This window comes from Hippocampus bargibanti, linkage group LG02 (genome assembly GCF_051943395.1).
Source record: "Hippocampus bargibanti isolate YZ-2025 linkage group LG02, ASM5194339v1, whole genome shotgun sequence".
Classification (NCBI taxonomy): domain Eukaryota; kingdom Metazoa; phylum Chordata; class Actinopteri; order Syngnathiformes; family Syngnathidae; genus Hippocampus; species Hippocampus bargibanti.
This window is the reverse complement of record NC_142735.1, coordinates 17,911,532-17,936,765: the sequence shown is the minus strand read 5'-3', so window position 1 is coordinate 17,936,765 and position 25,234 is coordinate 17,911,532. Positions and strand designations below refer to the sequence as shown.

The 25,234-nt window shown below is 40.8% G+C and overlaps 1 protein-coding gene across 6 annotated transcripts in view; it reads right to left on the bottom strand.

The window, feature by feature from the left end:
* The window catches only part of drp2 (dystrophin related protein 2), a 120,428-nt gene that overhangs the window by 5,044 nt on the left and 90,150 nt on the right, over positions 1-25,234 (bottom strand). For 3 of the 6 annotated variants that reach the window (XM_088989748.1, XM_088989747.1, XM_088989749.1), the window contains 10 exons: positions 20,279-20,445; positions 19,945-20,056; positions 18,284-18,420; positions 14,928-14,993; positions 10,187-10,252; positions 5,971-6,117; positions 4,188-4,440; positions 2,385-2,502; positions 2,230-2,310; positions 1,268-1,437 (listed from right to left, as the gene is read on the bottom strand). In XM_088989748.1, coding sequence (XP_088845874.1) covers positions 1,418-1,437; positions 2,230-2,310; positions 2,385-2,502; positions 4,188-4,440; positions 5,971-6,117; positions 10,187-10,252; positions 14,928-14,993; positions 18,284-18,420; positions 19,945-20,056; positions 20,279-20,445 — 1,167 coding nt within the window. In that variant the 3' untranslated portion in view covers positions 1,268-1,417. Of the gene's footprint in view, positions 1-40; positions 122-528; positions 1,438-2,229; positions 2,311-2,384; positions 2,503-4,187; positions 4,441-5,970; positions 6,118-10,186; positions 10,253-14,927; positions 14,994-18,283; positions 18,421-19,944; positions 20,057-20,278; positions 20,446-25,234 lie in introns of those variants that run through there. The other 3 variants (XR_016114171.1, XR_016114170.1, XM_088989750.1) reach the window with 3 other exon arrangements.

The following is a 25,234-nucleotide window of genomic DNA, read 5'->3' as shown; positions in this document are numbered from 1 at the left end:
TGATATCCCGAGGCACTGTACACATTGCCACTGGACTCACCCGGTTCAGTGGGAAAGACGTTTCTCAGCTGTTCGATGACCTCTTGGAGCTGCAACACCGTGTCCTGCTCGTGCTCCATGTCTTTGTTGACACACAAATACACACAGTCAGTGCGTTGTCGTGGCGGTGGGGCCGCATTGGTCAGATTCACCAACCTGCTGCTTCCGTGTCAGTGGTGTCCCTGTTGGCTGCCCCGCCGTGGTGCCCCCCTCCAGACACGGGCGAGGACAAGGTCGATGGTTCTGACCCGTTGGCCTCTGAGTCTTCTTTGGGCTATTTGAGCGCACACGCACAGACACACACAAGAGTATCTTTATGATTCAAATGAGAAAAGCACTTGGTTGGACAGTGACTCCTGCAATTATACGCTCGACCTTGACCAATCACGACTCAGCTTGTTAATGTCACATGACCAAATTGAGACAAGAGGTGAGCTGTGATTGGAGGTCAAATAAACCAAAAACAACAATGATATCAGTAGGGGCGGCTGTAAAAAAGGCAAATCCAATACATACAGCAGCTGAAGCTAGGACAAAGCGCTAACATGGAAAAAAGTGAAATGCTCCCCCCTTGTGGAAAAGAAAAAAAACATTGCCAGAGGCCATGGCCAGCGCTTTATTGGCACCCAAGCATGAAATAACAAAACCGAACAAATTCGGGAATGGCGGTCTGTATCGTATTTTCAATTCCCGAATAAATTTGTGAATGGCAGTGAATGAGTTAAGTCACCAATAATAACACTATAATCAATAATCTTTTAATAATAGTAATAATAATAATCATTATTTACCATAATATTAAGTAACTAATAATAATAATCATCATCATCCCCTTGTTAGCAGTCACCTTTTGTTGGAACCATACTGCACACTTCATCTTTTGCAAATGATTGTTAGCGCCGAGCTATGACTTGCCTATCTATCGCAGTGAGTTCGAGGACCCTCATTTGAGAATCACTTGTATAAAGCTGCACACCTTTAAACAACTGCGTACACACACACACACACACACACACACACACACACACACACACACACACACACACACACACACACACACACACACACACACACACACACACACACACACACACGCACACACACACGCACACACACACAGTGTCTCCTTCCACTTGGCTAACACCGGTTTACCTTTGGCCAGCCGACACGGCGTCGGGCCGCAGGCCACCAAGGGGCTCCGTCAGCCAGCCAGCCAGCACCGTTTGGCCCCAACAGACATCAGCCTTATGCGGTTTGCATGATAAAAAAGGCTTGTTAGTGCACAGAGTTTGCAGTCCAGGGTTTAGCTTCTGTAACGGTACCCGAACCGGGCCAGGCGGAGCTCCTGCAGCCCTGTCGGCATTCGTTCAGGCTGCGTTTAGATGTGTGATGTGGTGCCTGAAATGAGCAAAAGGCCCTGTGAATACTTTCTGCATGCACTCAGACTGATTAATTTTTAGAACATTGATATAATTTTGAGAAAAAATGAATTTGATGCTGGCAAAAGGCATAAAATGTGGAAAAATATGAGCCACTGTCCACTAATTTTTCACTCAGCAGGCTGTGATTATAGCAATTCTCTCTTGTGGCAGTCCAGCAAATTGCTTTTTTTAAATGCCACTTTGCAAATCAACTCGCTGGCTATGTGAGGATGATTTTCATGTCATTCTGTCACCTTTTTTTTCAAACTCCCACTGATTTGCAAATAATGTATATCAAATCATGTGTGAGTGTTTGATTTAAATCGAGGACTCAGACGTCACAAACAAGTGCTGTTCTTGAAATATGTGACATGTCCAGCCCAGAACAAGAAAAAAAAAAACATTTAAAAATGAATTGCATTTTGACAGGATAATAAACATTTACATTGATGTCAAAGATGAAAAGGTTTTTTCATCCGTCCTTTTTGAAGATGTCGGATGTTTTGCTCCTCATCCGAAGAGCTTCGTCAGCAAACTAAAGTTGTGCTGCTATTACGTCGGATAAGGGGCGAAACCTCAGACAGCTTCAAGAAGTACAGATGACGGCCGAAGAAACCTTTTCATCAATGGACCACTGCTGTACGACAGACGTATTGATGTCAAGATAATTGTAAACTTTCCAACATACGGAATGAAAGGTTGGCGAGCTGTGCGATAATGGACACAATTTGATATCCCGAGGCACTGTACACATTGCCACTGGACTCACCCGGTTCAGTGGGAAAGACGTTTCTCAGCTGTTCGATGACCTCTTGGAGCTGCAACACCGTGTCCTGCTCGTGCTCCATGTCTTTGTTGACACACAAATACACACAGTCAGTGCGTTGTCGTGGCGGTGGGGCCGCATTGGTCAGATTCACCAACCTGCTGCTTCCGTGTCAGTGGTGTCCCTGTTGGCTGCCCCGCCGTGGTGCCCCCCTCCAGACACGGGCGAGGACAAGGTCGATGGTTCTGACCCGTTGGCCTCTGAGTCTTCTTTGGGCTATTTGAGCGCACACGCACAGACACACACAAGAGTATCTTTATGATTCAAATGAGAAAAGCACTTGGTTGGACAGTGACTCCTGCAATTATACGCTCGACCTTGACCAATCACGACTCAGCTTGTTAATGTCACATGACCAAATTGAGACAAGAGGTGAGCTGTGATTGGAGGTCAAATAAACCAAAAACAACAATGATATCATGTTGAGTCAACAGCAAGTGGCAAAATGAGGGGAAATGTGTCTATATTTCTGATTATTTCATATTTTGCCAATGCAATATTAATGTAGATGTCTAGTAGAGCTGCTTAGAACATATTGGTTAATTTCATTTGTGGTTTTACTTCCATTTTAAGTCATTCTATTTGATCAAGAGTAATCAAATAGAATAACCAGTTTTTGACAAAATACATACTTGGGTGAGATTGTGATCAAAGGTGAGTGAGGAAAAGCCAGGTTGCCGAGTGTGTGCATATGTGAGCGTGTGTGTTCTGTGTGCATGCAGAGGAAATAAAGGGCTCAGACCATTCCACACAAAACTCTCTTTCCCCCAATCCCATTTCTTGAGGAAATGGGAGTGAAATCCTAGTCCAGGGAGAAAAGGATGATATGATTTTGAAGTCTTTCATGAGGCGGCTGCGTTCCTTCACAGCTTCTCCGTTCCGTCTATTTTGGGAAATCGTTACTTCCCATTGCATCCCGACATGTAGCAATTGACCCACGTGTCATTTAGTGTGGCGTGCCACACACAGCATGTTTTTGCCGTTATTATGATTATGATTGGCAGCTTCCACACTCCAGTTTGAATTGTCAACTGTGAAGTAATTTTTAAAACACGCAAACAATTCAAAGAGTCACACATTCAAACATTCAAATGTCACACATTTTTGCAGTATAGATGCTTTTGGAAGGACACAATTCTTTCACTCGAAAATCAAGTCGCAAATGTATGGAAGTATGCTGGAAATAAATATATATTAATTCCACTATTTATATAAAATTGTGTATTTCCCTCAAGGGACGGTCCTCAATTGTTGAGAGAGACATATTCTGCATTCTCCCAAGGCAAGTTACGTGGTGTCTGAATAGAAGCTGTTCTTCAAAATTGCCCAAAAATCCTGAATAGTAAAACGATTTACAACAGCAGCAGGCATTTATTTATTTATTTATTTATTCTGTATTTGGCGCGCATGGATCGGTAGCGCTTGCCTGAGTCGAATTAGCTGGAAAAGGTGGGGGGCAGAGTTCGAGGGGTACAATAGAATTTCCCACCCCCTTGTCTTGGTTGTTGATCTGTGCAAGTGCTCAAAATATGTATATTGTTGGAGAAATCTCAGGATCGTTCTTGAATAACTTAAGAACCCCAAAGATCCTAATCCAAAAGTGATGTGTGCAAGTGCTCAAAATATGGGTCATGTCATTTAGAGATGAAAATATGAGGCAATAATTTTCATGAATAAATGGCATGTTTTTTTTGCCATCCTGTTTTTATGAACACTGTCACATAATAAAAATGTCTTCCTTCATTAAATCTTGACATTAATACCAGCATATTAAAAATACAAGGATTGCAAATGCTTTATTGTAAAAATCTGACTTCATTTTCACACACCTGAATACAAAATGAAAGCACGTGGGAGGAAATGCTCAGTGCATGGCAATGAATCTCGATGGCAGGGTTTACCTGAAGAAGCAGTTCTCGCAGCCTGCGCAGCTGCGACTCCAGCTGCTTGTTGTGGTCCTCCAAGATCTGCATGCGCGTCTCCAGACGAGTTTTGTGCTGTCGCAGGACCCGTGCTTCAGCCAATAGTTCCTCATCCTGGTGGCCGCCCACCGCCGGCGAACCCGGTCCACCCTCGCCGGCCTCAGTCAGCATGGGAAGCGAGGCCGCCTCCTCGTGTTTCCACTTGAGGCGCCGGTACTCGCTCTGAAGTACCCTGAGCAGAAAAATGGATCACAAGTAATTAGGTGGGCTTTATATGGGTTGGATTGGATTGGATTTGCCTTTATTAGTCTCGCAGTGGAGATATTTCACATATTTCACACATTTCACAGCAGCAAAGTTATGAAAGGAATATGGAGCTGTGAAAAGAACCTGAGAGGGAAATTTAAAGAAAAACACCAAGAATGTGCATGCCAGCGTATATATAGTGAATTGACAAACAGGCTATTAAAATTACAATTTCATTGCTGGAAGAAAAGAAAATTAGCCCACCAAAGCTCAGTCATTCTTGTTGTACATGCAATACTTTGTTTTGTTTTTCTTTTCGACACCCCCACCTGTTGAGATCTTCAGCGCTTTCGCGATGCATTTGGGAGAATAAAGAGTCGAGATGGTCCTTCTTGTTTAGATCATACAAGTACGATATTTATTTGCCGGAGCGCAGAGAGCAGCCGCTGCACACATCGTCGTACCAGAAAACTGTCTTTGATCGCTGTCAAATCACGTGACATCGCGTAGTGGCTGGGTTGCCAGATCAGCTCAGTATTACAGCATTTCACAAAATGAGGATACAATCTTTAAACTTTATTAACACCCCCACTTATACTCAGTTTGCTGTAATGTAAACCAAGATAAATAGAACAATGTAAACTCTGTCTTACACATTTCAACTTCCAAAAACAATGGGTATAAACTCTCGAATACAATTGTTTTTGCATTTTGGTAGTCACCAATAATGAAATCATCATCACATGATTTTGATCACCTTTTCACTTTTTTGACTCTTTGGAATAAATACAATAATCGGCTGGGTTTTGTCTGTACTCATTATCAGTTAAATAATCATGTAAGACCTTGTTCCCGTTTCGGCCAGATTGTTTGAAATGGTAAAGTGATTTTTCTAGTTTGTAAACTAGACCGCTCTTATACCTGTTAGATTGGCTGTTGATGAAAACGTCTCTCCATATTCTATGTTTTCCACCTGGCTGTAGCCCTTTGCTACAAATCGTGCTTTATATTTGTCTCTGACATCTAATTCACGTTTGTTAGCATATGCCCATTTACCCCCCACTGTTTTCTTGCCCGCAGATAGGGTTGTTACAGTAAATGTGTTGTTGTCATTTAATGACTGAATTTCCTCATCCATGGCTTTTGCCCATTCTTGTGAATAAGTTGATCTCATAGCCTCTACATATGTTTGCGGAACACCACACACAGCTCTGTAACAGGAGTCTACTGTGGTGTGAGCTTAATCAATCCCTTCGCCAAACTTGGATGCACCTGTAATTCCAAAACCCTTTTTGAACATTTTCAAAAGTGATTCCTTGATTCTTCCAAGTGCTTCTCACTTGAATGAAACTAGAAAGGGATTAAGTGAAGGACAACTATTCTTGTGACTGTAAAGTGTCCTTGAGAGTTTTGAAAGGCGCTTATAAATGAAATGTATTATTATTATTAGAAAGTAAACTATTACGTATGAAAATAATTAAAAGGAAGGATCGGAAAGTTCAGCCTAGTCACTCACCTGTTTTCGTTTTCCAGGCGGGCAAGGGTGCACTGGAGCTGCTCCTTGTCCTGGTGCTCCAGGTGGGCCAGCAACATGAGCTGCCCGCAGGGGGAATCCTGGTCCAAGGCCGGACTGGGGTGACGCAGGAGGTACTGATCTTCATCTCTGAATCGACCCCACACAGAAAACAGCACACTGAGCCACAGGCAGAACCAACAGCAACAATAACAAAAAAATACATAAAATGAAAGAAATAAAAATGTAAAATAAAAAAAAAGGCAAGGCCAGGCAGAAGCAAGCGAGTGATGAACACCAGAGCTTCTACCCATGGTTCAAGAAACATTACAAGTGCTCTTTGGTTGATGGATTTCGTCTGATTTTGAGGACATTTAAAACTTTCAAGTTTCTAAACAATGCTATGAACGAGATTACGCTCCAACGTGAGAATAAGTCATCGCATGGCGCACCGGAGAAGGCAAGGCATTTTATTTGAGTGACTTATACAGTAGTACCTTGAGTTATGAAATTTATTGGTTCAGGAAGACATTTCATAACTAGAAAGTTCTGTAAGTGGAGATGTGTTGTCAATGCCCTAATTTGTTCCAACCCGACCCAAATTCAAACACAAATGTTTCCCAAGGCATTAAAATGCATCAAAATGCATAGCAAATAATTTGATTATTGCATGTAAAAAAACAAAGAATAAAAATGATTGTCATTTAACTTTTAAACATTTCCTCATGATTTTTCACCCTCTTTAGTCAATGTGGTTTCTGTCTGGTGATTTGTCACAAACTGATCCAAGGATATTTGCTTTTGTTGGCATTTAACAATATGTCAAAAATGTCCAAGACAGACAAGCATCAGGTGACAAGCATCTTGTACTTTTACCTTTCATATTGTGAAATTAAGTTTGTAGCTAGAGACAATATTTTCAAGTTGTGACATTTTGTAACTTCAAAATGTCATATAAAGAGAAGTTCATAAGTAGAGGTAACACTGCTTGAAGGTCAAAGTTTTTTTCATGATGTCTCAATATAACGTGGATGAAACTATGGTAGTGAACCACTTTCCTTCACACTGTAATGTGATGTCATGAACTGTTGTGGCTTGGAATTGAAGCGGATTTACGTGGGACAGGAGATGTGAGACAAATTGTTTTCGTCAATGGATGCTACAGGTTTGTGCTTGCTTTTGACATTTAGCTTGTAGCAGACGTGCACATTTCACCGTAACTTTCCTGATCCACTGGTGAAAAGGACACTTTGATTATCTCCTCTTTCATTGAGAACTGCTTCTTACAACAAAGAGGGTGCAGGAAATGCTTTAGAATGACTGTCTGTGTCTTTTATGTTGTGTCGCATTAATTGTTATTTATTTATTTTAATTTTTACTCCAAGATGCCGCTGCAAGAGTGGCTGCCTTTACAGCCGGTCCTCTATTTTGTTTTTCTACTTCTTCCTTTCCTCTTACTTTCATCACTTTGCTGCTGTGAAATGTACATTGCTCCACTGTGAGACAAATAAAGGCTAATCCAATCCAATCCAATCCAATCCAATTTTAGACGCTTGAAAGGGTTAAAGTCAAGAAGGAAAAACAACTGCACGCTTCGTTTCTTTGACAAAAGCAATCACAGTAAATTAATATAACATCATGCTAAAATGACATTATAGTTTGCATCAATGTAGTGTAGTTATAATAAATGCATTACATTGCGTCATACAAAAAACAGTTGACAAGGCTCAGAGAAGAAAGCAGTGGAGTGACAAATGCAATTGCAAACATTGTTAATGTAATGGCGCTCTGACAGTTTGTGACGAACAAAGCATTATTATTGTTGTCAAGTCAAACATACGCTACTGTGTTGTAGATCTCATTAGGAGTGTTGTGATTGACAAACACACTCACAAGCGCACATGCACATTACTCTGGCTCACGTCAAAATACACATACATTAACTTCATTCTAAGACCTCAGCAGACAGAAGCCCCGAGATCAGAGCGCCATTTGCACAAGACCGCTGAGCAAATGCGACAGCTCAGGAACATGATTAAAAACAGTTGACAGGCCTACTCGCTAACAAACACACACACACGCACGCACACAAATTTCCGCCACAGTATAGTAACACAATAATTGGTCCAAGTAAGTACAGCAGTACAATCACTTGTTCAAAATATGTGGAGTTCAGTTATTGTAAACAATAATCATAAAGAATGTGCGTGTGTGCGTGGTCCAGTGAGTGAGACCTGGAGCCGCAGGTGTGGCCTTTCGCTATTTTTAGTGCTTCATATTCCTTGTGAGTGTTTCCATTGTTTCTTTGTGAATTTGACCATTTTTCTATTCGGAAAACAGCCGGAAGGGTCAAGTTTGGTGCACCCCTCCCCATTCCCCACCTTCCACTCTACTGGCACAGCATTGTATTCGAAACCTGCATATTAATTTTAATTTACATTGTAAATAAAAAATAAATACATCTCCCAAGAAAGGTCCTATAACTTGAAAATCAGAAGCAGTCAATTGTCAAGGTCCAGCCGTATTTATGGTTAATGTACATCGTTTGTGTGAAACTCATTTTTTGTCGCATGCCATTTTGTAGTTGCCATTTCCCTTGGATGGGCATTGTGACTGTGAAACCACATGAAGACATTAAGAATACGATATTTTCCAGTGTATAACTAGCACCCAAAAGCCTTAATTTTCTTGATATGTGGAGTCATATTTAGCCACAACAGATCTCATAACTATTGTCAGCAGCCATTGACGCCATTTCCACCTGTAGAAGAAGTGGTGCGGAACACGCCTCTACTGAAGCGCCTTATCAAATGTGGTGTGCCTTATATTTGGAAAACGTTTGTAAATTTATTTATTGTATTTGGAAAACTTTTTTCATTCATTAAAGGTGCGCCATATAGTACGGTGCGCCTTATACAGTAAAGTCTCGTTATATCGATATTCTCGGAAGTCGGAAAAAAATATCAATATAATCGATATATCCGATCCTGCGGCATGTAAATTTTCTCCTTGCGTTCATAGAAATAGTATCGTAATAAGCAGTACTATCGATATAACTGATATCGATATAACGAGACTTTACTGTATATGGAAAACAATTGAGAATACAACATTCATTTTGGGTGCGCCTTATACTGCGGGGCATCTTATACTCCGTAAAATACGGTAAATGTATTTTTTCAATCAATCAATTTAAGGTACTGCAATAAGGGGTTTGATACCACAAAAATGCAGAAAACAGTTATCATTCCTTACATATGATTATTTTAAATCTTATTACAGATTTCAGTTACAGAAGTATTATGGCGGGCCACATAAAATTATGTAGGGGGCCAGATTTGGCAACTGCGCCTTGACTTTGACACTAGTTTTGTACATGAACAAAAATAGGATTCAGACGATGAATGAGCACGCACGCACATGCATGCACGCACACACGCACACACACACACACACACACACACACACACACACACACGCACACACGCACACACGCACACACACGCACACACGCGCGCACACACACACACACACACACACACACACACACACACACACACACACACACACACACACACACACACACACACACACACACACACACACACACACACACACACACACACACACACACACACCTTTATTGTCCTCAAAGGGCTTTGTGCTCACACTTTAATTCAATGCTAATTGTGTGCAACATTTGACTTGCTGCGGATCATTGGGGTTATTTGTCAAAATGTTTCCCCTCACAGTCAGACATGCATGAAACAAGCCCATCAATGCAGCTACACAATAACGGTAATTAGATTAAATAGACTCTTGGGCATTTATTTGATATCCTTGACATTCTTCATGAGGTCCATCTACAGTAAGTGTACAATCTTTGTCCTTACGTTGAGGAGAACTTAGTAGGACAACGTCTGTGTAAGCTCTCAGTCGTACAGGAGTGGTCCATCGATGAAAAGGTAGTTAGTAGGACAACTGTATAGTGGCTCTTTGCAATTTTTTGATGATGATACTAGTGCAGCGTGTTCTACCGGAAACAAATTCCTTGTGTGTTCTATCTACATACTTGCCAATAAAGATGATTCTGATTCTGAACTACATATTCTTAGTGAGGTAAAATGCATGACATGCAACGCGTACATGCAAACAATCACATTACAAGCCGGTGGTGTCAGGGAGCATGATTGCATTCCAGGAATGGTAACATACTCACAGACTTTCATCAGGAGAGAGGCTGTCCGTGAAGAAGGAGCAGTTTTGGTTCTCCATCTCTGCCAATCTACAAATATGCACACATACACACATTCATTTACCCACAGAAGGAAACAGCCACACATAAGAGTAAAAAGAAAGTGTCACATCAAATAAAACACATATCAAAATCAACACATTTGATATGCTTCCCACACTGGGAGCCACATTTTCTTAATGTTCCCACAGTCGAGCAAAAAAACAAAAAGAAAAAAAAAGAAGAAAAAAAAGCATAGCTGATGAGTGTAACTCACTGAGGCTAACGTGGACTTTCATGGAGTACAAGTAACCCAAAATAAAAAAAGCTGCATGTAAACTTTTAAGTGACAAGACTACAGACTGGCAGTAACAGAACAAAGTAGCATATGCCTGACAGAAGGATCAATATAAATGTCAACAAGGAAAGGGAAACAACATTTCTAAAAAAAAATCTCCATGTTGTGTACCAGCAGAGAGCCAGTAAAACAAGATGGTGAGGTTGCAGCGTGGTCCAAGACGGCGAATAGTGACATTGCTTCATTTCACTTGATGACGACAACTCGACTCAGCAGCACGGAGGAAGCTCATAACTGCTGTGTGCACATAATTACGGACGAGATATCTCACATTTTTTTAATCCAAAAAGTATGAATCATTGAAACAGCCATTTTTTAAATAAAATACATTCCCACACTTTCATGTCTAAGTGTACTATTATTTGCAAATAAATTTCCAACTAAATAGAAAAATCATATTTTCACAGGATACCGGCATGAACTATTCACAAAAGGGTGTTGACAATGATTTATCAATCAATCAATCAAATATTATTTATATTGCAATTTTCATATGTAAAAATGTCACACATGCACACACACACACACACACACACACACACACACACACACACACACACACACACACACACACACACACACACACACACACACACGCACACACATACATTTGTTTATTTGTCATTAATACCAACTGCAACTTTAAAAAATGGTAGTAAGAGTAATGATCACCCACACAAAGGATTATTGTTGCTTATAGATGCCACAAGTGCATAATCAGTCTAAATGAAGTTCCTCAACTCAACTTCAACATAGTTCCTTGCATTAAGGCACCACAAGATGGCGCCATTTTATCAAATAGGTGAACAATCGTCGCTCAAGGCGAAGTCACTTTGAGTCACAGAACCTTCAAGCTTCTGCTCGAAAGCAAAAGGAATAATGCATAAACGTGTCGTGAAAAGCATACTAGAACATCTCAACTGTCATTGGGGTGAATGAGAAATCTGTGATTTTTTTTTTCTTTTTGTGCCTGTCTTGAGCATCATAAAAGTAAGTGAATTGAGCTCAAGTGCATCCCAGGGTGGCAATTGGCGGCCTCCTGAGCATGGTCTTCATCACAAATTACTGTGTGCCTTCCTGTTTAATTATAGACAAGGAGAACGTTATTAACATCCAATTAAATAAAGTGTAATCTTTACCCAGCAGAGGCTGGGTGGCACTAAATTGCTCCGAATGCATTTTACTTTCTCGTGAATGTGTCACATTTGCCATCTTCCTTCATCCCCGCAGTATCGTCCTCTGACATAAGAACATGATATGTTCTCCCTGCGGACACACCCGAAACATTGGTTCGTGAAAAACTAATGAAATAAGTAAAACTAAGATTGAAAGATCTTGACATTACAGTGAAAAAATGCCGTGTACCACACGAGGGTGGCTTGCTCTTGGTCCCCGAAGGCCAAAGCTAATTAATTGGACTCACAAAGTCATTCTTCTTCAAGCAGTCGAGAAGCATGAGAGATGCCACAGGTCGTCTTGTCAGACCCGCGTGTTTTTGTTTTACAATGATACCTCGCCATATTGCGCTTTATTTATCGCAGATTTGGTACATTGCATTTGTGCGGGTGTAGCTGGCCAGCAGCTAGCTGGAGGCTAACGGCGGCTAGTATCAAATGAGAGCCAATTTGTATACACTCTGACACAAGTCTCTTTGCCTCTCTCAAAAGGCAATGCTGATGAATATTAATTTATGTGTATACAGATGTTTATAATTAAAGATTTAAATAAAAATATGTATATTTTACACGTGCTGGTACCCACATACACACAATTCCTGGTGGGAGAAGTCGACTTTTTGACGTGTCCCTGCTTGGCTCTGGTCCTCTTAAACCATGATAAGTGAGGAAGTAGTGTACAAGTGTGTATTGCGTTTTTTTGTTGGACAAATACTGTGAAAGTGAAAGGAAACTGAAGAAACCACAACATCTTGGTGAGTTCTGGGAGGGTGATTCTCTTCATGTCACTCCTATAACTATCTAAGAGCTGATTATGAAAGACATGAACTTGTGTATCCAGTTCCCACACCAGACGGAAGCAAAAAAGAAAGTCTACGGATAGATTTTGTTTTGACTTTTTCCCTCAGCGGCAACTAAATTAGGGATGCTTGCTCATCTCAAAAAGCACAAAAGGGAACAATTATTTTCTTAACCTTTTAGGAGCCCAAAATACATTTGCATTTTTGTGTAAATGACATGCCTTTCAGACTCCCACGTTACAAGCCATAAAAGTTGACATTTTTCATTGAACTTCAAATGTTCACGATAAATATTCATGGATGCATTTCCAAATTTCTTTTTGCATTTTTTGAATTTTTTGAATTTTTGTGACACGAATGTGAGAAAGAGACAGAGAAAGAGAGAGAGAGAGAGAGAGAGAGAGAGAGAGAGAGAGAGAGAGAGAGAGAGAGAGAGAGAGAGAGAGAGAGAGAGAGAGAGAGAGAGAGAGAGAGAGAGTGAGTGTGTGCATGAATAATGGTGCTATTAACTCATTCACTGCCATTCTTGCAAAAATGTGTCAATGCAGTGTAAGAATCCTGAGACTGTTTTTCATCAGAAAACAAATAGTTAATTTCTAAATTATATGTGTCTGGAGTTATCTGTTTTTGAAATGGGAAAACATTGCCAGAGGTCTGACCAGGGCTTTATTGGCACCCCCTTGCAAGAAAAACCAAAACCTGAACAAATTCGGGAAGGGGGCTCCACATCATGCTTTTCAATTCACGAAAAATTCGGGAATGGCAGTGAATGAGTTAAAAAAGGGTAGCTTAAAACAAGACACAAGAAGTAGCTTGAAACAATCTAAATAAATCTAAATAAATCGTTCAAATTGCTGCTGTGGACTTCAAATTTCCCCATTGTGTGACGAATAAAGGTGTTCTGATTCTGATAACAGTGTGAGTTCCACCACATTTGCACAAGTTCCCACAGACAAATTGCACCTGTTACGCTTTGAAGGAAACTCAGAACAGAGAAAAACTAAAATAAGAATCATCAAACATATTGAAAAGAAGGAAAAGGGGGCATGCAGACGTCAGATGCCTTGAAACAAGGCGTTTTTGGAATGCGGGGAAAAAAACTCCACCCCCACCCTCCCTGATCCTCAGAGCAACAAAATACACAATATGTATAACAGTTAATGTAGTCGATTCCGGACAACAGATGTGCACTGTCAGCTGTCACCATGCCATAAAAACATCAAACTTTTTCCGGCGCTGAAGGGAGAAAATGATTTCATCACTTGCTGCGCTGCTAACATCTCATCCAATCATACATCTAAATGCAGCCGTGTTAGATTTGTGATCAACATTGAGCAAGAGAGAATATGTTGATGAATTCATGATCGCCGTACCCCTTATCTGCTTTTGCGAAACTGGAATTAAACGCATCAGCAAAAATCTATGCAACAAATTGGAGGTGGAACAGACTATATGTGGCATGAATGAGAGCAACACAAAGTTTTGGGGCCCGTTTTCGATCATATTACCACTGGCTCAGCAGCTCATAGTAGATAATAGAGCAATATCGAGGATTATAGAAAAAAGGGGGGAAAGCAAGAAGATGGCAAAAAAGATGGAGAAATAGATATGTGGCTTACAGATGAGAGTTTTGGGTGGTGTGTTTAAAGTAGCAAAGTCCTTGGCGGAAGTAATACACAATTGTACCCTTTGCAGCATACACACAAGCCACGTTAATTGTTGTGTGCGTGTTTAGCCTTCAGGCGTGCAGCAGTCCTGTTTCCAATCTGTCAAAGAGACACTGATCCTTGAGGACAGCTCCCAGGTGACCAGTAGGCTCAGAGACAAGCCACTGGGCACACTGGACCCCCCGTTGACCTCCAACTACACACGTACACAATCTAACACATATGCACAAATATAACAACATGTTAATGTTTGTGCTGAAGGTGAAGCGAGTTGAGGTTCTAAAAAAGGGCAGGCTGCATGTCAAAGATGTGTGGAAACAGAGACAGTGACATTGAAGGACTTTTAACATGACAACATGATTTTAGAAAAAATAAATACATCAATGGCATTTCCCCCACATAACACATTTATCTTCTAGATTTTTTTTCTTAAAAAAAAAAATCTGTTTTTGAAATATTTTTCCCCCCTCCTAAGCCATTTAGGGTTACTGCGCTATGCTTAATTGGCATTGGGATTGTGAATCATTTCACACAGGATATCTGAGCAGCCCTGTTTTTGAAACACACGGCTGCCAGATCAATATTTCAATTAGAGTCCTGCGGGGATCAGGAAAAAAACCAGAGGCGGGCGAAAATGTGGAAGCAGGGAATCCGGATGAAGGGAGCAGACAGCAGAGGTGAGTGAATTAGAGAGATGGTAATGCGGCGGCAGAGCGAGAGATGTACCTGCTGGCATAATGCTCGATCCTGCTGTGCGTGTCTGCGTGGGGCAGTTTCGGGGACGAGCACGGCCTGGGAAATACAATGACACTCGAAATATATCATCAAAAATACATATGGGACAGACGACATACAAAAAAAAGGTAAAGACTTTTATTTTTCAACTCCAGCAGGTGCTTGTTTTCATTTTTGTTTATTTTGACCTGGATTATAAACATGTATAAACAAATAAACACGCAAATAACTAAAAAATAACTAACTAAATAAATAAATGAACACACAAGTAAATATACACATTAACAAACAAACAAACAAACAAACAAACAAACCAATAAATAAATAAAGAAAGAAATAAATGAAAAATCTACATATGGATACTGTATAACTTTGTCAATGGGTGCAGGCTATTAAATTTTGTTGTAGATTGGGATCGATTTTTTCCCCCACTTTTTTGTCCGATTCGGAGGAGAGTTTGAATCGTGCCTTTGGTGTTTCGCTGTAAAGTTTGCATGTTCTCGCTGTACTCCGCCCAGTGGTGGTTGTGGTAGGGGAAGGGAGAAGCTCTTGACCCTCAACTCAAATCAACCCAACTGTATTGATAGAGCACTTTAAAACTGCAAAGTAGTTTTAAGAACTGCTTTAGTAGGCTGCTTTGTGTAACAATGAGGGTACAGAAAGTGCTTCAGAATGAATGACTCTCTGTGTCTTTGTGTTGTCATGTTATTTGTTGTTTAGGTTTTTTTTTGTTCTTTTGACTTCAAGACGGCGCCGCGAGTTTCTCCACTGCGAGACTAATAAAGGCAAATCCAATCCAATCCAAGGCAACCCAGATAAATATTTTGGTCAATATCTGTAACCCATCATATAGGATGAAGTGGAAAGACGTAGAATGCCAGATATCAAGTGAAAATCTATTGCAAGCAATTATTGGAGACATGACATGACAGCGCCTTCAACTTTGCTTCCTGATGACTTAATGGATTTTAGTCTCCTTGTGCTCGTTTACCTCCCACCCTTTGGCTCAAACAAGCTCATGTGAACATTGTGTGTGAGCCGGAAAACATGATGGTGAGTCGGAGCGCTCCCTTTCAGCCTGTTGGAGGAGTACAAATAGTCAGGGCATCATGGTCCCAGTGTATGCGTGTGCTATGTTATGTGAAAGTACGGATATTTTCATGATGTCAACCTGTACTGTTAAAGTGCTTGGGGGCATGAAAATATGTGTGTGCTGATGTCTTTCTAGGATCAGCTCCTATGTGATTAGCAGTGACGTGCAGTAAGGGGAGGCCGTGCCTCACCTGTCATCATGGAAATATCAAATGAAAAAATAAATTAAACAGTTATATTTATTGAGTGATTTGTACTTTAAATTTCTTTTCCATTTAACTTCACCATTTTTTTTTCAAAATTGCTGAATTTTCACATTTAGCGTTCAAATACTAAGCAGAGACGAGCGATGAGGCAGCAGCCGGCTGAGCCTCACCATGGATTGCGCAATGACTATGCTAACTGTGCTGGCTTGCTCTGCAGTGAGACCGCATTGCTGTCCCTCTGCATATCGCTTTTAAAGTGTTCAAAAACTTTTAGTATATGAACTGAATTTCTACACTTTAACTGGTGTATATAATGTATAGTCACTATACACTATAAACACTGTACAACGGTGTTTATTTTGTTTTATTTTTATCAAAACTGTGTGCATAGGTGAGGCACACAGTTCTCCTGCCTCATGACAGGGTGCGCTGATGGTTAGATATTCTTCTTGTGACTCCTGGCCTGCAGAATAATAGATAGAATAATAATAGAGCAAGCTACAGTAAACAGTTAGAAAGTTAAGTGCAACCATCCAGTCATTTTTTTCGTGTTGCTGAGCCTTATTATCACAATGTAGGATTACAAATCTAAATTGAAAGAATTTTCTAAACTGGACTTTCAATCGAAGCAGGAGATAATAATTAAAGGAAGACCAACACCGAACTGTATAGCTCACAAACGGTGAGGAATAGATGTCAATCTCCTGGACAGCTTATCAGCTTTTTGGCCCAGAAGGATCGCATTGAAACTATTCCTGACAAAGTTGCTCCAGCTCGTGTTCACTGTTCCAGCTACTACAGCATCAGTGAAGCGGTCATTTTCAGCACATAAGACTGAAAACATACAGTCGGAACAGGACTGATCAAGGACCACTTTCTTCACTGGCAGTGATCTCCATTGAGACAGAGAGACTTTTAAAACTGAAGAAAGATAAGGAAGGCTTCGACAAAGAAGTTATCGATGCCTTTCTTTAGAAGGAGCGACGCATGGACTTCATTTATAAGTAAAGGTAACACGATAATAAGGTTTTTTTTAAATTCTTTTTTACTATGCTACACTTTGTATATATAAATAATGCTGACAAGACATTTCAAACAAAACACGTTAACTGTTGCCAATCAAATGGTGAATAAGCTAGTCTGTTGAGTTCATATGTTTGTAAATCTGACTGTGATGACGTCAGTGCCTCACCAGCCATGAACCTCACCAGCCATGAACCTCACCGCACGTCACTGGTGATTAGTGTACCTCATGTCTGAGTCAACTGATTGTTGGTAACAAGTTGACGTCAGGTCAGAAAGATGTCTCAAGTCTTCAGAATCAGAAAGCCTTAAATCGTCCCACAATGGGGAAATTTGCAAAACGCAAAGTACTCTTTAAGTACCAAGTTACTGTAAAAATCCAAAATGAAGTCAGGCCCCCACAAAAAAAAAAATAAGAAATTGTCCAGTTACATGTTTTAGGCATATTTTGAACCCAGTGTTTGCAGTTGCGTTGTGTCTACAATCATATATATATTTTTTATCTCCATGGACCCAAACCAGCCTCGATCTTGTCTATTAACTGATTTTGATGAAATGATATCATTTGGATACATTGTTTCATTTGAGCCTGAACATTGTTTTATTTTTTACGACAGATATTCCCGACCAAGTTATATCCTCTATCAATTTTTGGCTTACTGCGCTCCGGTGGGTCAAATGTAACATGGCATTTTACTTTTAAGAAGTGGAGATGTCTGCTGAACATGGAGAAGAACAACATGATTATTAGAACTGGAAGCTTCCAAGCAATATAAGAAAACAATAAATACATTTTACAACCTGTGCAACCCAAGAGGAGCTTGAAGGGAAGTAAAAATCAATCAAGGCCTGAGGCTTCGGCACCCATTCTATTTTGTTTGGAATTAATTTCATTTTGGTAGCTGTTGTTTGTTTTGGTAACAATATATAATTAAATAACAATATTCTCCATAGATTTTTTTAAATGTGTTGGTACACATGAAATTTCAAATTTAAAATCACATTTTTGAAAATGTTGGGACTCACGTCTCTGAGCTGTCAGACTCCAGCACAGACTGAACGGGCAGGTAACCTCTTTGAGGGTGCTTGGTGAAGTACTGCTTTGATCTGAACTTATTTTTCAGAGTCTTGGCAAAGTCCCTCATCTTCTCTCCTGAAGTGGTCTGGGGGATGAAGAGGGAAAGCGGAGGAAAGTCGCCAAATGCATAGCGGGAGTAGAAAGGTTTGACATGGATTAAAATAATTTTTTGGGCAAGTTACTTGAAAATGACAAATGGACAATTCTATTAACAGCATTGGCTAAGGTGAATGTACAGGATGTTATGCATGACAAATACTGATTTATATTCTTTCTGCAAGGAGTATCAACCAAATATTAATTTATTTTAATGCAAAAAAGCAACTCTGTAAGACCTGTGACATTTAGGGGGGGCACTGTAGTTTAATTGGTGTTAGCATGATGTCGCGATTCATGGGGAAAAAATAGTTTTGACAATCGCTGTTCTAAATGCATTAGTCTGCACATGTTGACATTCAATTTTACCCTCCAGCATTCAACATTCTTTCTATAATATAGAATGTCGAGTCATTTGTGTATCCAACGACTCGAAAATATGAATCGGCGAAGAAAATAAGTAAGTATGCCGTAGTCCTACATTTACTGAACATCACTTAGACAGAATATCAGTGCCTTTTAATTAAAATTAGAATTGCAAGTACAATCATTCAAGACCCTAGCACCTTTGTCAGATTGAAAAAAGACACATAAATCAAGACAAGTATTATGTTTCAACATTGTAAAAATAAATACATAAAGCCATTCTACTCACTGAGGCTGTAAACCAAGCCTGTTCAACTGTCAATCAGACTACTGAAACCTCCAAAAATGGATGTGACTTGAGCTACCGTCTTTCTGATGTCCACACATCTAAACATGTTTGAGTGAATACATCCAGGTATAAACTGGCTGGCTGGAATATATCCCATTGGCTTGGCGAGATACTTTTCAATGCAGTGACAACGAGGCGCTCTAAAACGACCAGACCAGTAGGCAGCCCCTTTTAAAATGCTAGCTGTCACTCAATTTTTACTCCTTTTCTGTACAATACACATGCACTCAAGTTAACCCTAACATACATAACAAGGCAACTAACTATTATGATGTACAGTAAAGTCTCGTTATATCGATATTCAAGGGAGTCCAAAAAATATCGATATAACCGGGACTATCGATATATCCGACCCTGTTTGCATGTAATTTTCTCCGTGTGTGCATAGAAATAGTATCGATATAACCGGGACTATCGATATATCCGATATCGATATAACGAGACTTTACTGTATTTAGGAAAACAGATGGCTACGCAGATTAATTGCACCTCTGGTTTAAAACCATTTCATTGTTGTGCTTGTCAACTTTACCAGTGACTTGGATTGGTGAACAAACATTCATTAGTTGTCATGAATAAATAATTTCCTTCAGTTCAGTAAAATTGGATCATTTCCCACACTGCGCCTCTGATAGATTCCTAATGCACAGGGGTTGGGAATCACCGCCTGACATAAAATATGCTCAAAGAAACACAAACCCCCCTGTGCCATGTGTGCGACATAAAAACTGGCAGATGCTGATTTAATTACGGCTATCAAAGCCTAATCAAAGGAGGGTGCATAAACATTTAACTTACTGGGGTGTAGTACTCCATGATGGGGTAGTGCAGCTTTTTGCCCTTGGTAGTGCGTCCGGTTAGAAAACACGTCTGGCAGATGTCCACGTTGAACTGTTTTAAACTGCGATACCTGCTAAGAGCCACAAAACTCAACGTGGGCTTTCAGAATGAAGGCCTGGTGGTGAGGTTTTGTTTCATTCATACATGCATGCAAGGCCTCTGTGCAGCAAGGTTGATGACCTGATTAACCCGCTATGGCCGCTCCTTGACATGTAATTTGTAAACTGCTCAGTCAACTAAATAAATGATGAATCAGAGGCAAACATTGTAACACTATGATATTTCCACCTGCCTGAAGCCCTTGATGGGACATTGTTTGCAGATGTAACATTTGGCCTGGTGCTTCGTGGACTCAGCCGCGGTCACCCGGTGGAGTACAGGTAGCCAAACCAAGGACTGTGGTTCCAGGCTCATCCACTCCAGGAAATGAGACACCTCGATCACTGGTTTTCCTGAGGCCTACACACACAAGGGAGTAGTGGGGACATGGCAGATTGTAAAGAATCCAAATATTACCCAGTAAGCGTGTTGGTATCTGATGTCATGAGAACAGAAAGTACATCATCCATCCCCCGATCACCAATCCCTTCTTCCATCTCTTCCCAGGGAATTCCAAGGTGTTCCCAAGGCCAGCTGGGAGACATTGTCTCTCCAGCGTGTTCTGGTTTGTCCCCAGGCTTTCAATTTAGTGGGATTTGCCTTACCACGGAGGTGTCCTGGAAGTATCCCAATCAAATGTCTGAGTCACCTCATCCAGCTCTTCTCGATGTGGGAGAGAAGCATCTCAACTATGACCCCGCCCCCGTCCTGGATGACTGAGCTTCTCATCCTATTTCTAACAGAGAGCACATATACCCCATGGAGAAAACCCATTTCAGCTGCTTGTATCTGGCATCTTTCAGTCATAACCAATAGCTAATGGATAGAATGGTGAATTGTGAGTGAGAATGGTGAGTAGAAAGGTAAATTGAGAGCTTGCCCTTTTGGCTCAGCTCCTTCTTCACCACCTCTGCTTTAAAGTCCAAGTCTCTGAAGTACAACACATACGGGTGTGTGTCTGCCAGGTTGCATCACTCTTGGTAAGATGCCATTTTGAGAAAAATTCAGGAAGGGATCAAAGTAAAGATATCCTCATAAAGGCGCGACTTGCTAAGCGATGAAAATTGTCGATGTGCTAAATTCTCATTAAGTCGGCCTCTGAGGTGCATTAAGAGGTTGATTTCCCCCGGGGCTTCCTTTGCTGCTCAACGAGACCCGCATCAAAAATAAATGTGTGTGTGTGCGTGTGTGTCCCACAGACGGTGAGTTTTAAATAATGTGTCCTCTTGAGATTAAATAGGGGCTCACTGAGCATGCCCTGTCTTTCTACGAAAGAGGTCAAATGAAGTTACAATTCCATGAAGGGTAAGCTTCAGTTGTTCACTGCGCTGTTTGCAAATCTCAACATTGCAATAGAAAAAAATATCAATGAATAAACATGTCGAATGATCCTTGTTGTGATGTTTTACCTGGTTTTGAAAACATAGCGTAAGGTTACAAAGTAAAGCCAAAGGAAAAACTGGATCACAATAGAAAGTCATTATTACATCTTCATGAACAATATATCCCAATCAGATTTTATCTCTGGGCATCAGGTTTTGTCGTTTGTCTCTGTCAGACCTTGCTTAATGCGTTTCCCAGATACCTAATGAGGCTCGTCACAGTCTAATAATTGAAAGTGTTGACTGCAGACCTTTGGCCTCTTTTGATGACTCCATGTAATTGTGTTAATTACATGTACCTGAGCAGGTTCATGAGGTGATTACATTGAAGATTATAATCTTAGATGTACACATCCTTCTTGTTCCAACCTGAATATTATGCTAATGCATGACTTCATGAATATGAGCAAAGGCACTCGTGACATTACTACCTCAGAAAATTATGGGTATGAGTATGTTGAAACTGTCATATGCATAATGAAGAAACCTCAGATGATTGTTTTGAGCAGGTCTCCCAACAGGTTTTTCTCTGGTACACAGGATTCAGTGTCTCAGACAGTTTTTTCATTTTAGAGGGATTTCCACAACTTTCTGTTCTTGAATGACAGTTTCCCGCTCTCTCGAAAACAAAAACAGTTGGGTCAAGTCCAAATTTCAAGGCAACAAACCGTGAATAAACAAAAAAAAATGAGGGCGTTCCTCATGGTTCTTTTTACCAAAATGTGTCCTTGTTAATGCATGTAATGTATTTCTCAATACACTTCGGTACTTACTCATTCAGGCTTTAGGCATTTTTTCTCTCAAAGATCTTCCCCCCACACTGGCAACTCCTCTCAGTATCATCTCCTCAGTATTTGAACAGGTTTCCTTGATTTTACAGTGTTTTATCCTTGACTGCTCACTGGAATTTTTGTTCTTCACCCAACTTGCTTGAATTGGGAACTGAGCGGGTCCAGTCAAGTCAAGTCAGCTTTATTGTCAAAAAATGATCACTGTGCAACATACAGCACAAATTAAATGTCTTTTTTCTTCAACCTGAGTGCAAACACGCAATGCAATGAAGACAGACACAGCTATAAATATAGGCAGCGAAACTGAACTGCATAAAAGGACAAAGATATTAACATACAAATGTAAACAAATAAAACAATAAATAGCTGTCAACAGACAACCAAGGTCACTTGTGATTGTTGTAGTTTGAAGGACAACCGACGTCACTTTTTTTGTTTTTTAACTGACATCAGAAAAGCGTTTAATAGCATCTAAAATACCCAAAACATGCAGTATGATATTTTTATTAAAATGCAAAACACCAATAAAAATGACTTAAAGTGTCCAAAAACTGCAAAAAATTGAGCTGCGAATTGGGCATTTTCAGAAGGTCCCGCCACCAGTTCGTGACGTCACGCCAAGACGTCTTGCATTGCTGGAGAATCCAAACAATGGCTTCAGATTCGGAGAATATGCTTTCTTGTTACACATCCAGTTATGAATATGATTCAAATAGTTCTGAAGAGCAAAGCATACGTTTGCAATCGATTAAATAATTTATTCCATGCCATTTTGAGGCAACATTGGGGCAACAATGGATCATCAGAAAAGAGGCACAAAATGGCAACCTCCAGTGGCCACTTGCGCTTCCACAGGCTGATAAATTCCTTATATGGAGCTTGGACTCCCTCTTCTGGCGGCTTTTGGGTGCAACACGGTTCTCAGACCAAACATGTACAGCCAAATACATTGACGTGATGGAAGGACGCTACAATGCATCTTTTTTACAATCAGGGGGCGGTCCTTTCATGAGGTCACGTACGGACTCGTCACCAACTCAAAAACAAGACTTCCTGAATATTCAGAGGGAGTCTTAAAACGTAAATTATAGCTATATGCGGTGGAATCTTATTAAAATACGCTCAGTAGAAGTCATTTGAAGCCATTTTACAAATTATGGACACATCTTGTCTGGAGACGTCGGTTGTCCTTTAAAGTAGTAGTGCATTGTTTAAGTGCAATAATCGGATACCAGATGCTCAATGAGGGTCACAGTCTGTGGCAGGAGGCAGCGATAGAGGAATAAACTGCTCTTGAGCCTGGTGTGTGGTGTCTATGTCTAGCAGACGCAGACACAGACACTACTGTTTTCTCCCTGACAGCAGCAGGTCAACGAAGCTATGAGATGGGTGGGATCCCCTGTGATCTGGATGGCTTTGCGGGTCAGACGAGAATTGTAAATATCTACCAGTGCAGGAAGAGAGACACCAATGATTTCTCAGCTGCTCTCATAATGTGCTGCAGACTCTTCCGGCAGGACACGGTGAAAGTGCCATAGTGATGATGCTTGTCAAGATGGTCTCAATGGTGCCTCTATAGAATGCCTGCGCTTGGCTCTCTTGCTCTCCTCAGTTTGCGGAGGAAGTACAGGCGCTCATAGTTTTTTGGGGGGGCAGGCCAGTGATGTGATAGTATGGCTTTGGACAGGTGTACAAAAATGTGCACTCCAAGAAAGTTGGTGCTACTCACCTTCTCCACTGCGGCACTATCGATGGTCAGGGGTGGATGCTGGATATGCCTTTACCTGAAGGCCACAACAATGTACTTTGTCTTCAGCACATTCAGGTGGAGATTGCTGTCTTTGCACCACAATGCCAGCCTGTTCACCTCACTGCTGTATATTGTCACATCATTGTTGTTGTTGAGACTCATCACACTGACGTCTTCTGCGAAGTTAGTAGCAGACGACAGAGGTTGGAGCTCGATGAAAGAGTGCAGCCATGGGTCAGTACAGTACAAAGAGGAGAGGGCTCAGCACATATCCTTGGGAAGGTGGCAGTGTTCATCAAGATGTTGCTGGAGGTGTTGCTTCCAACCCGAAATTCCTGGAAGTGCAGCAGCCAGTTACACAAGGAGGTGTTAAGCCCCAGGAGGTCCACAGCTGAAGTCGGTGAACTGCATTCTGACGTGTGAGTCCTCGGTCTCCAGGTTAGTGAAGGCTGAGTGAAGGGCAATGGTAATGGGGTCTGCAGTCGATCGATTAGGCTGATCTGCGAACTGGTAGGGGTCCAGGGTGAATGTATGCTGGATGTCTAACCGCTTGAGGCACTTCACAAGTATGGGAGTGAGTGGAACCAGGTGGTAATCATTGTAGCTGGAGAGAGACGAGTTCTTTGGTCGTGGCTTTGAGGAATGTGGGGACAACAGCCTTGCTCAGTATGTCAGTGAAAGTACGTAGTTTTGTGCATTAAAAGCAATCTCATGCACACTCCACAAATACTTTAGATCTTCTTCCCTTTCCCGTGAAAATAAAAGAATGGTGGTTCTACTTTACACTGGAGGCCCAGGAGAACATATCCAATGTCATCTGATGATTTTTTTCCATTTCATTTTCTCATACATTTTTAGAGGCTCATGTCCCATAAGGCATGTTGACATTTACAGAACACATGAAACAATCTATAGTTCTCTGGATGATGGCAAGTGGGTTCATTATTTCAATTATGTTGATCAAGACTGGAACATATTTTTAATAAATTATACTTTTTGAATCAATTCAAGGAGATTTGTAATTTTCTCCAACACCTTTGATGATCTCTTAATGACTTGTCTCAGAATCAGAATCATCTTTATTGCCAAGTATGAAGAACACACAGGGAATTTGTTTCTGCTCGAACACGCTGCACTAGTCTCTTTATTAATCTTGTTTTTTTGTTTTTTGAACAAGAAATTAGATAAAGGGCTTTATGCATTTATGTAAGATGTGCTTCTATCAG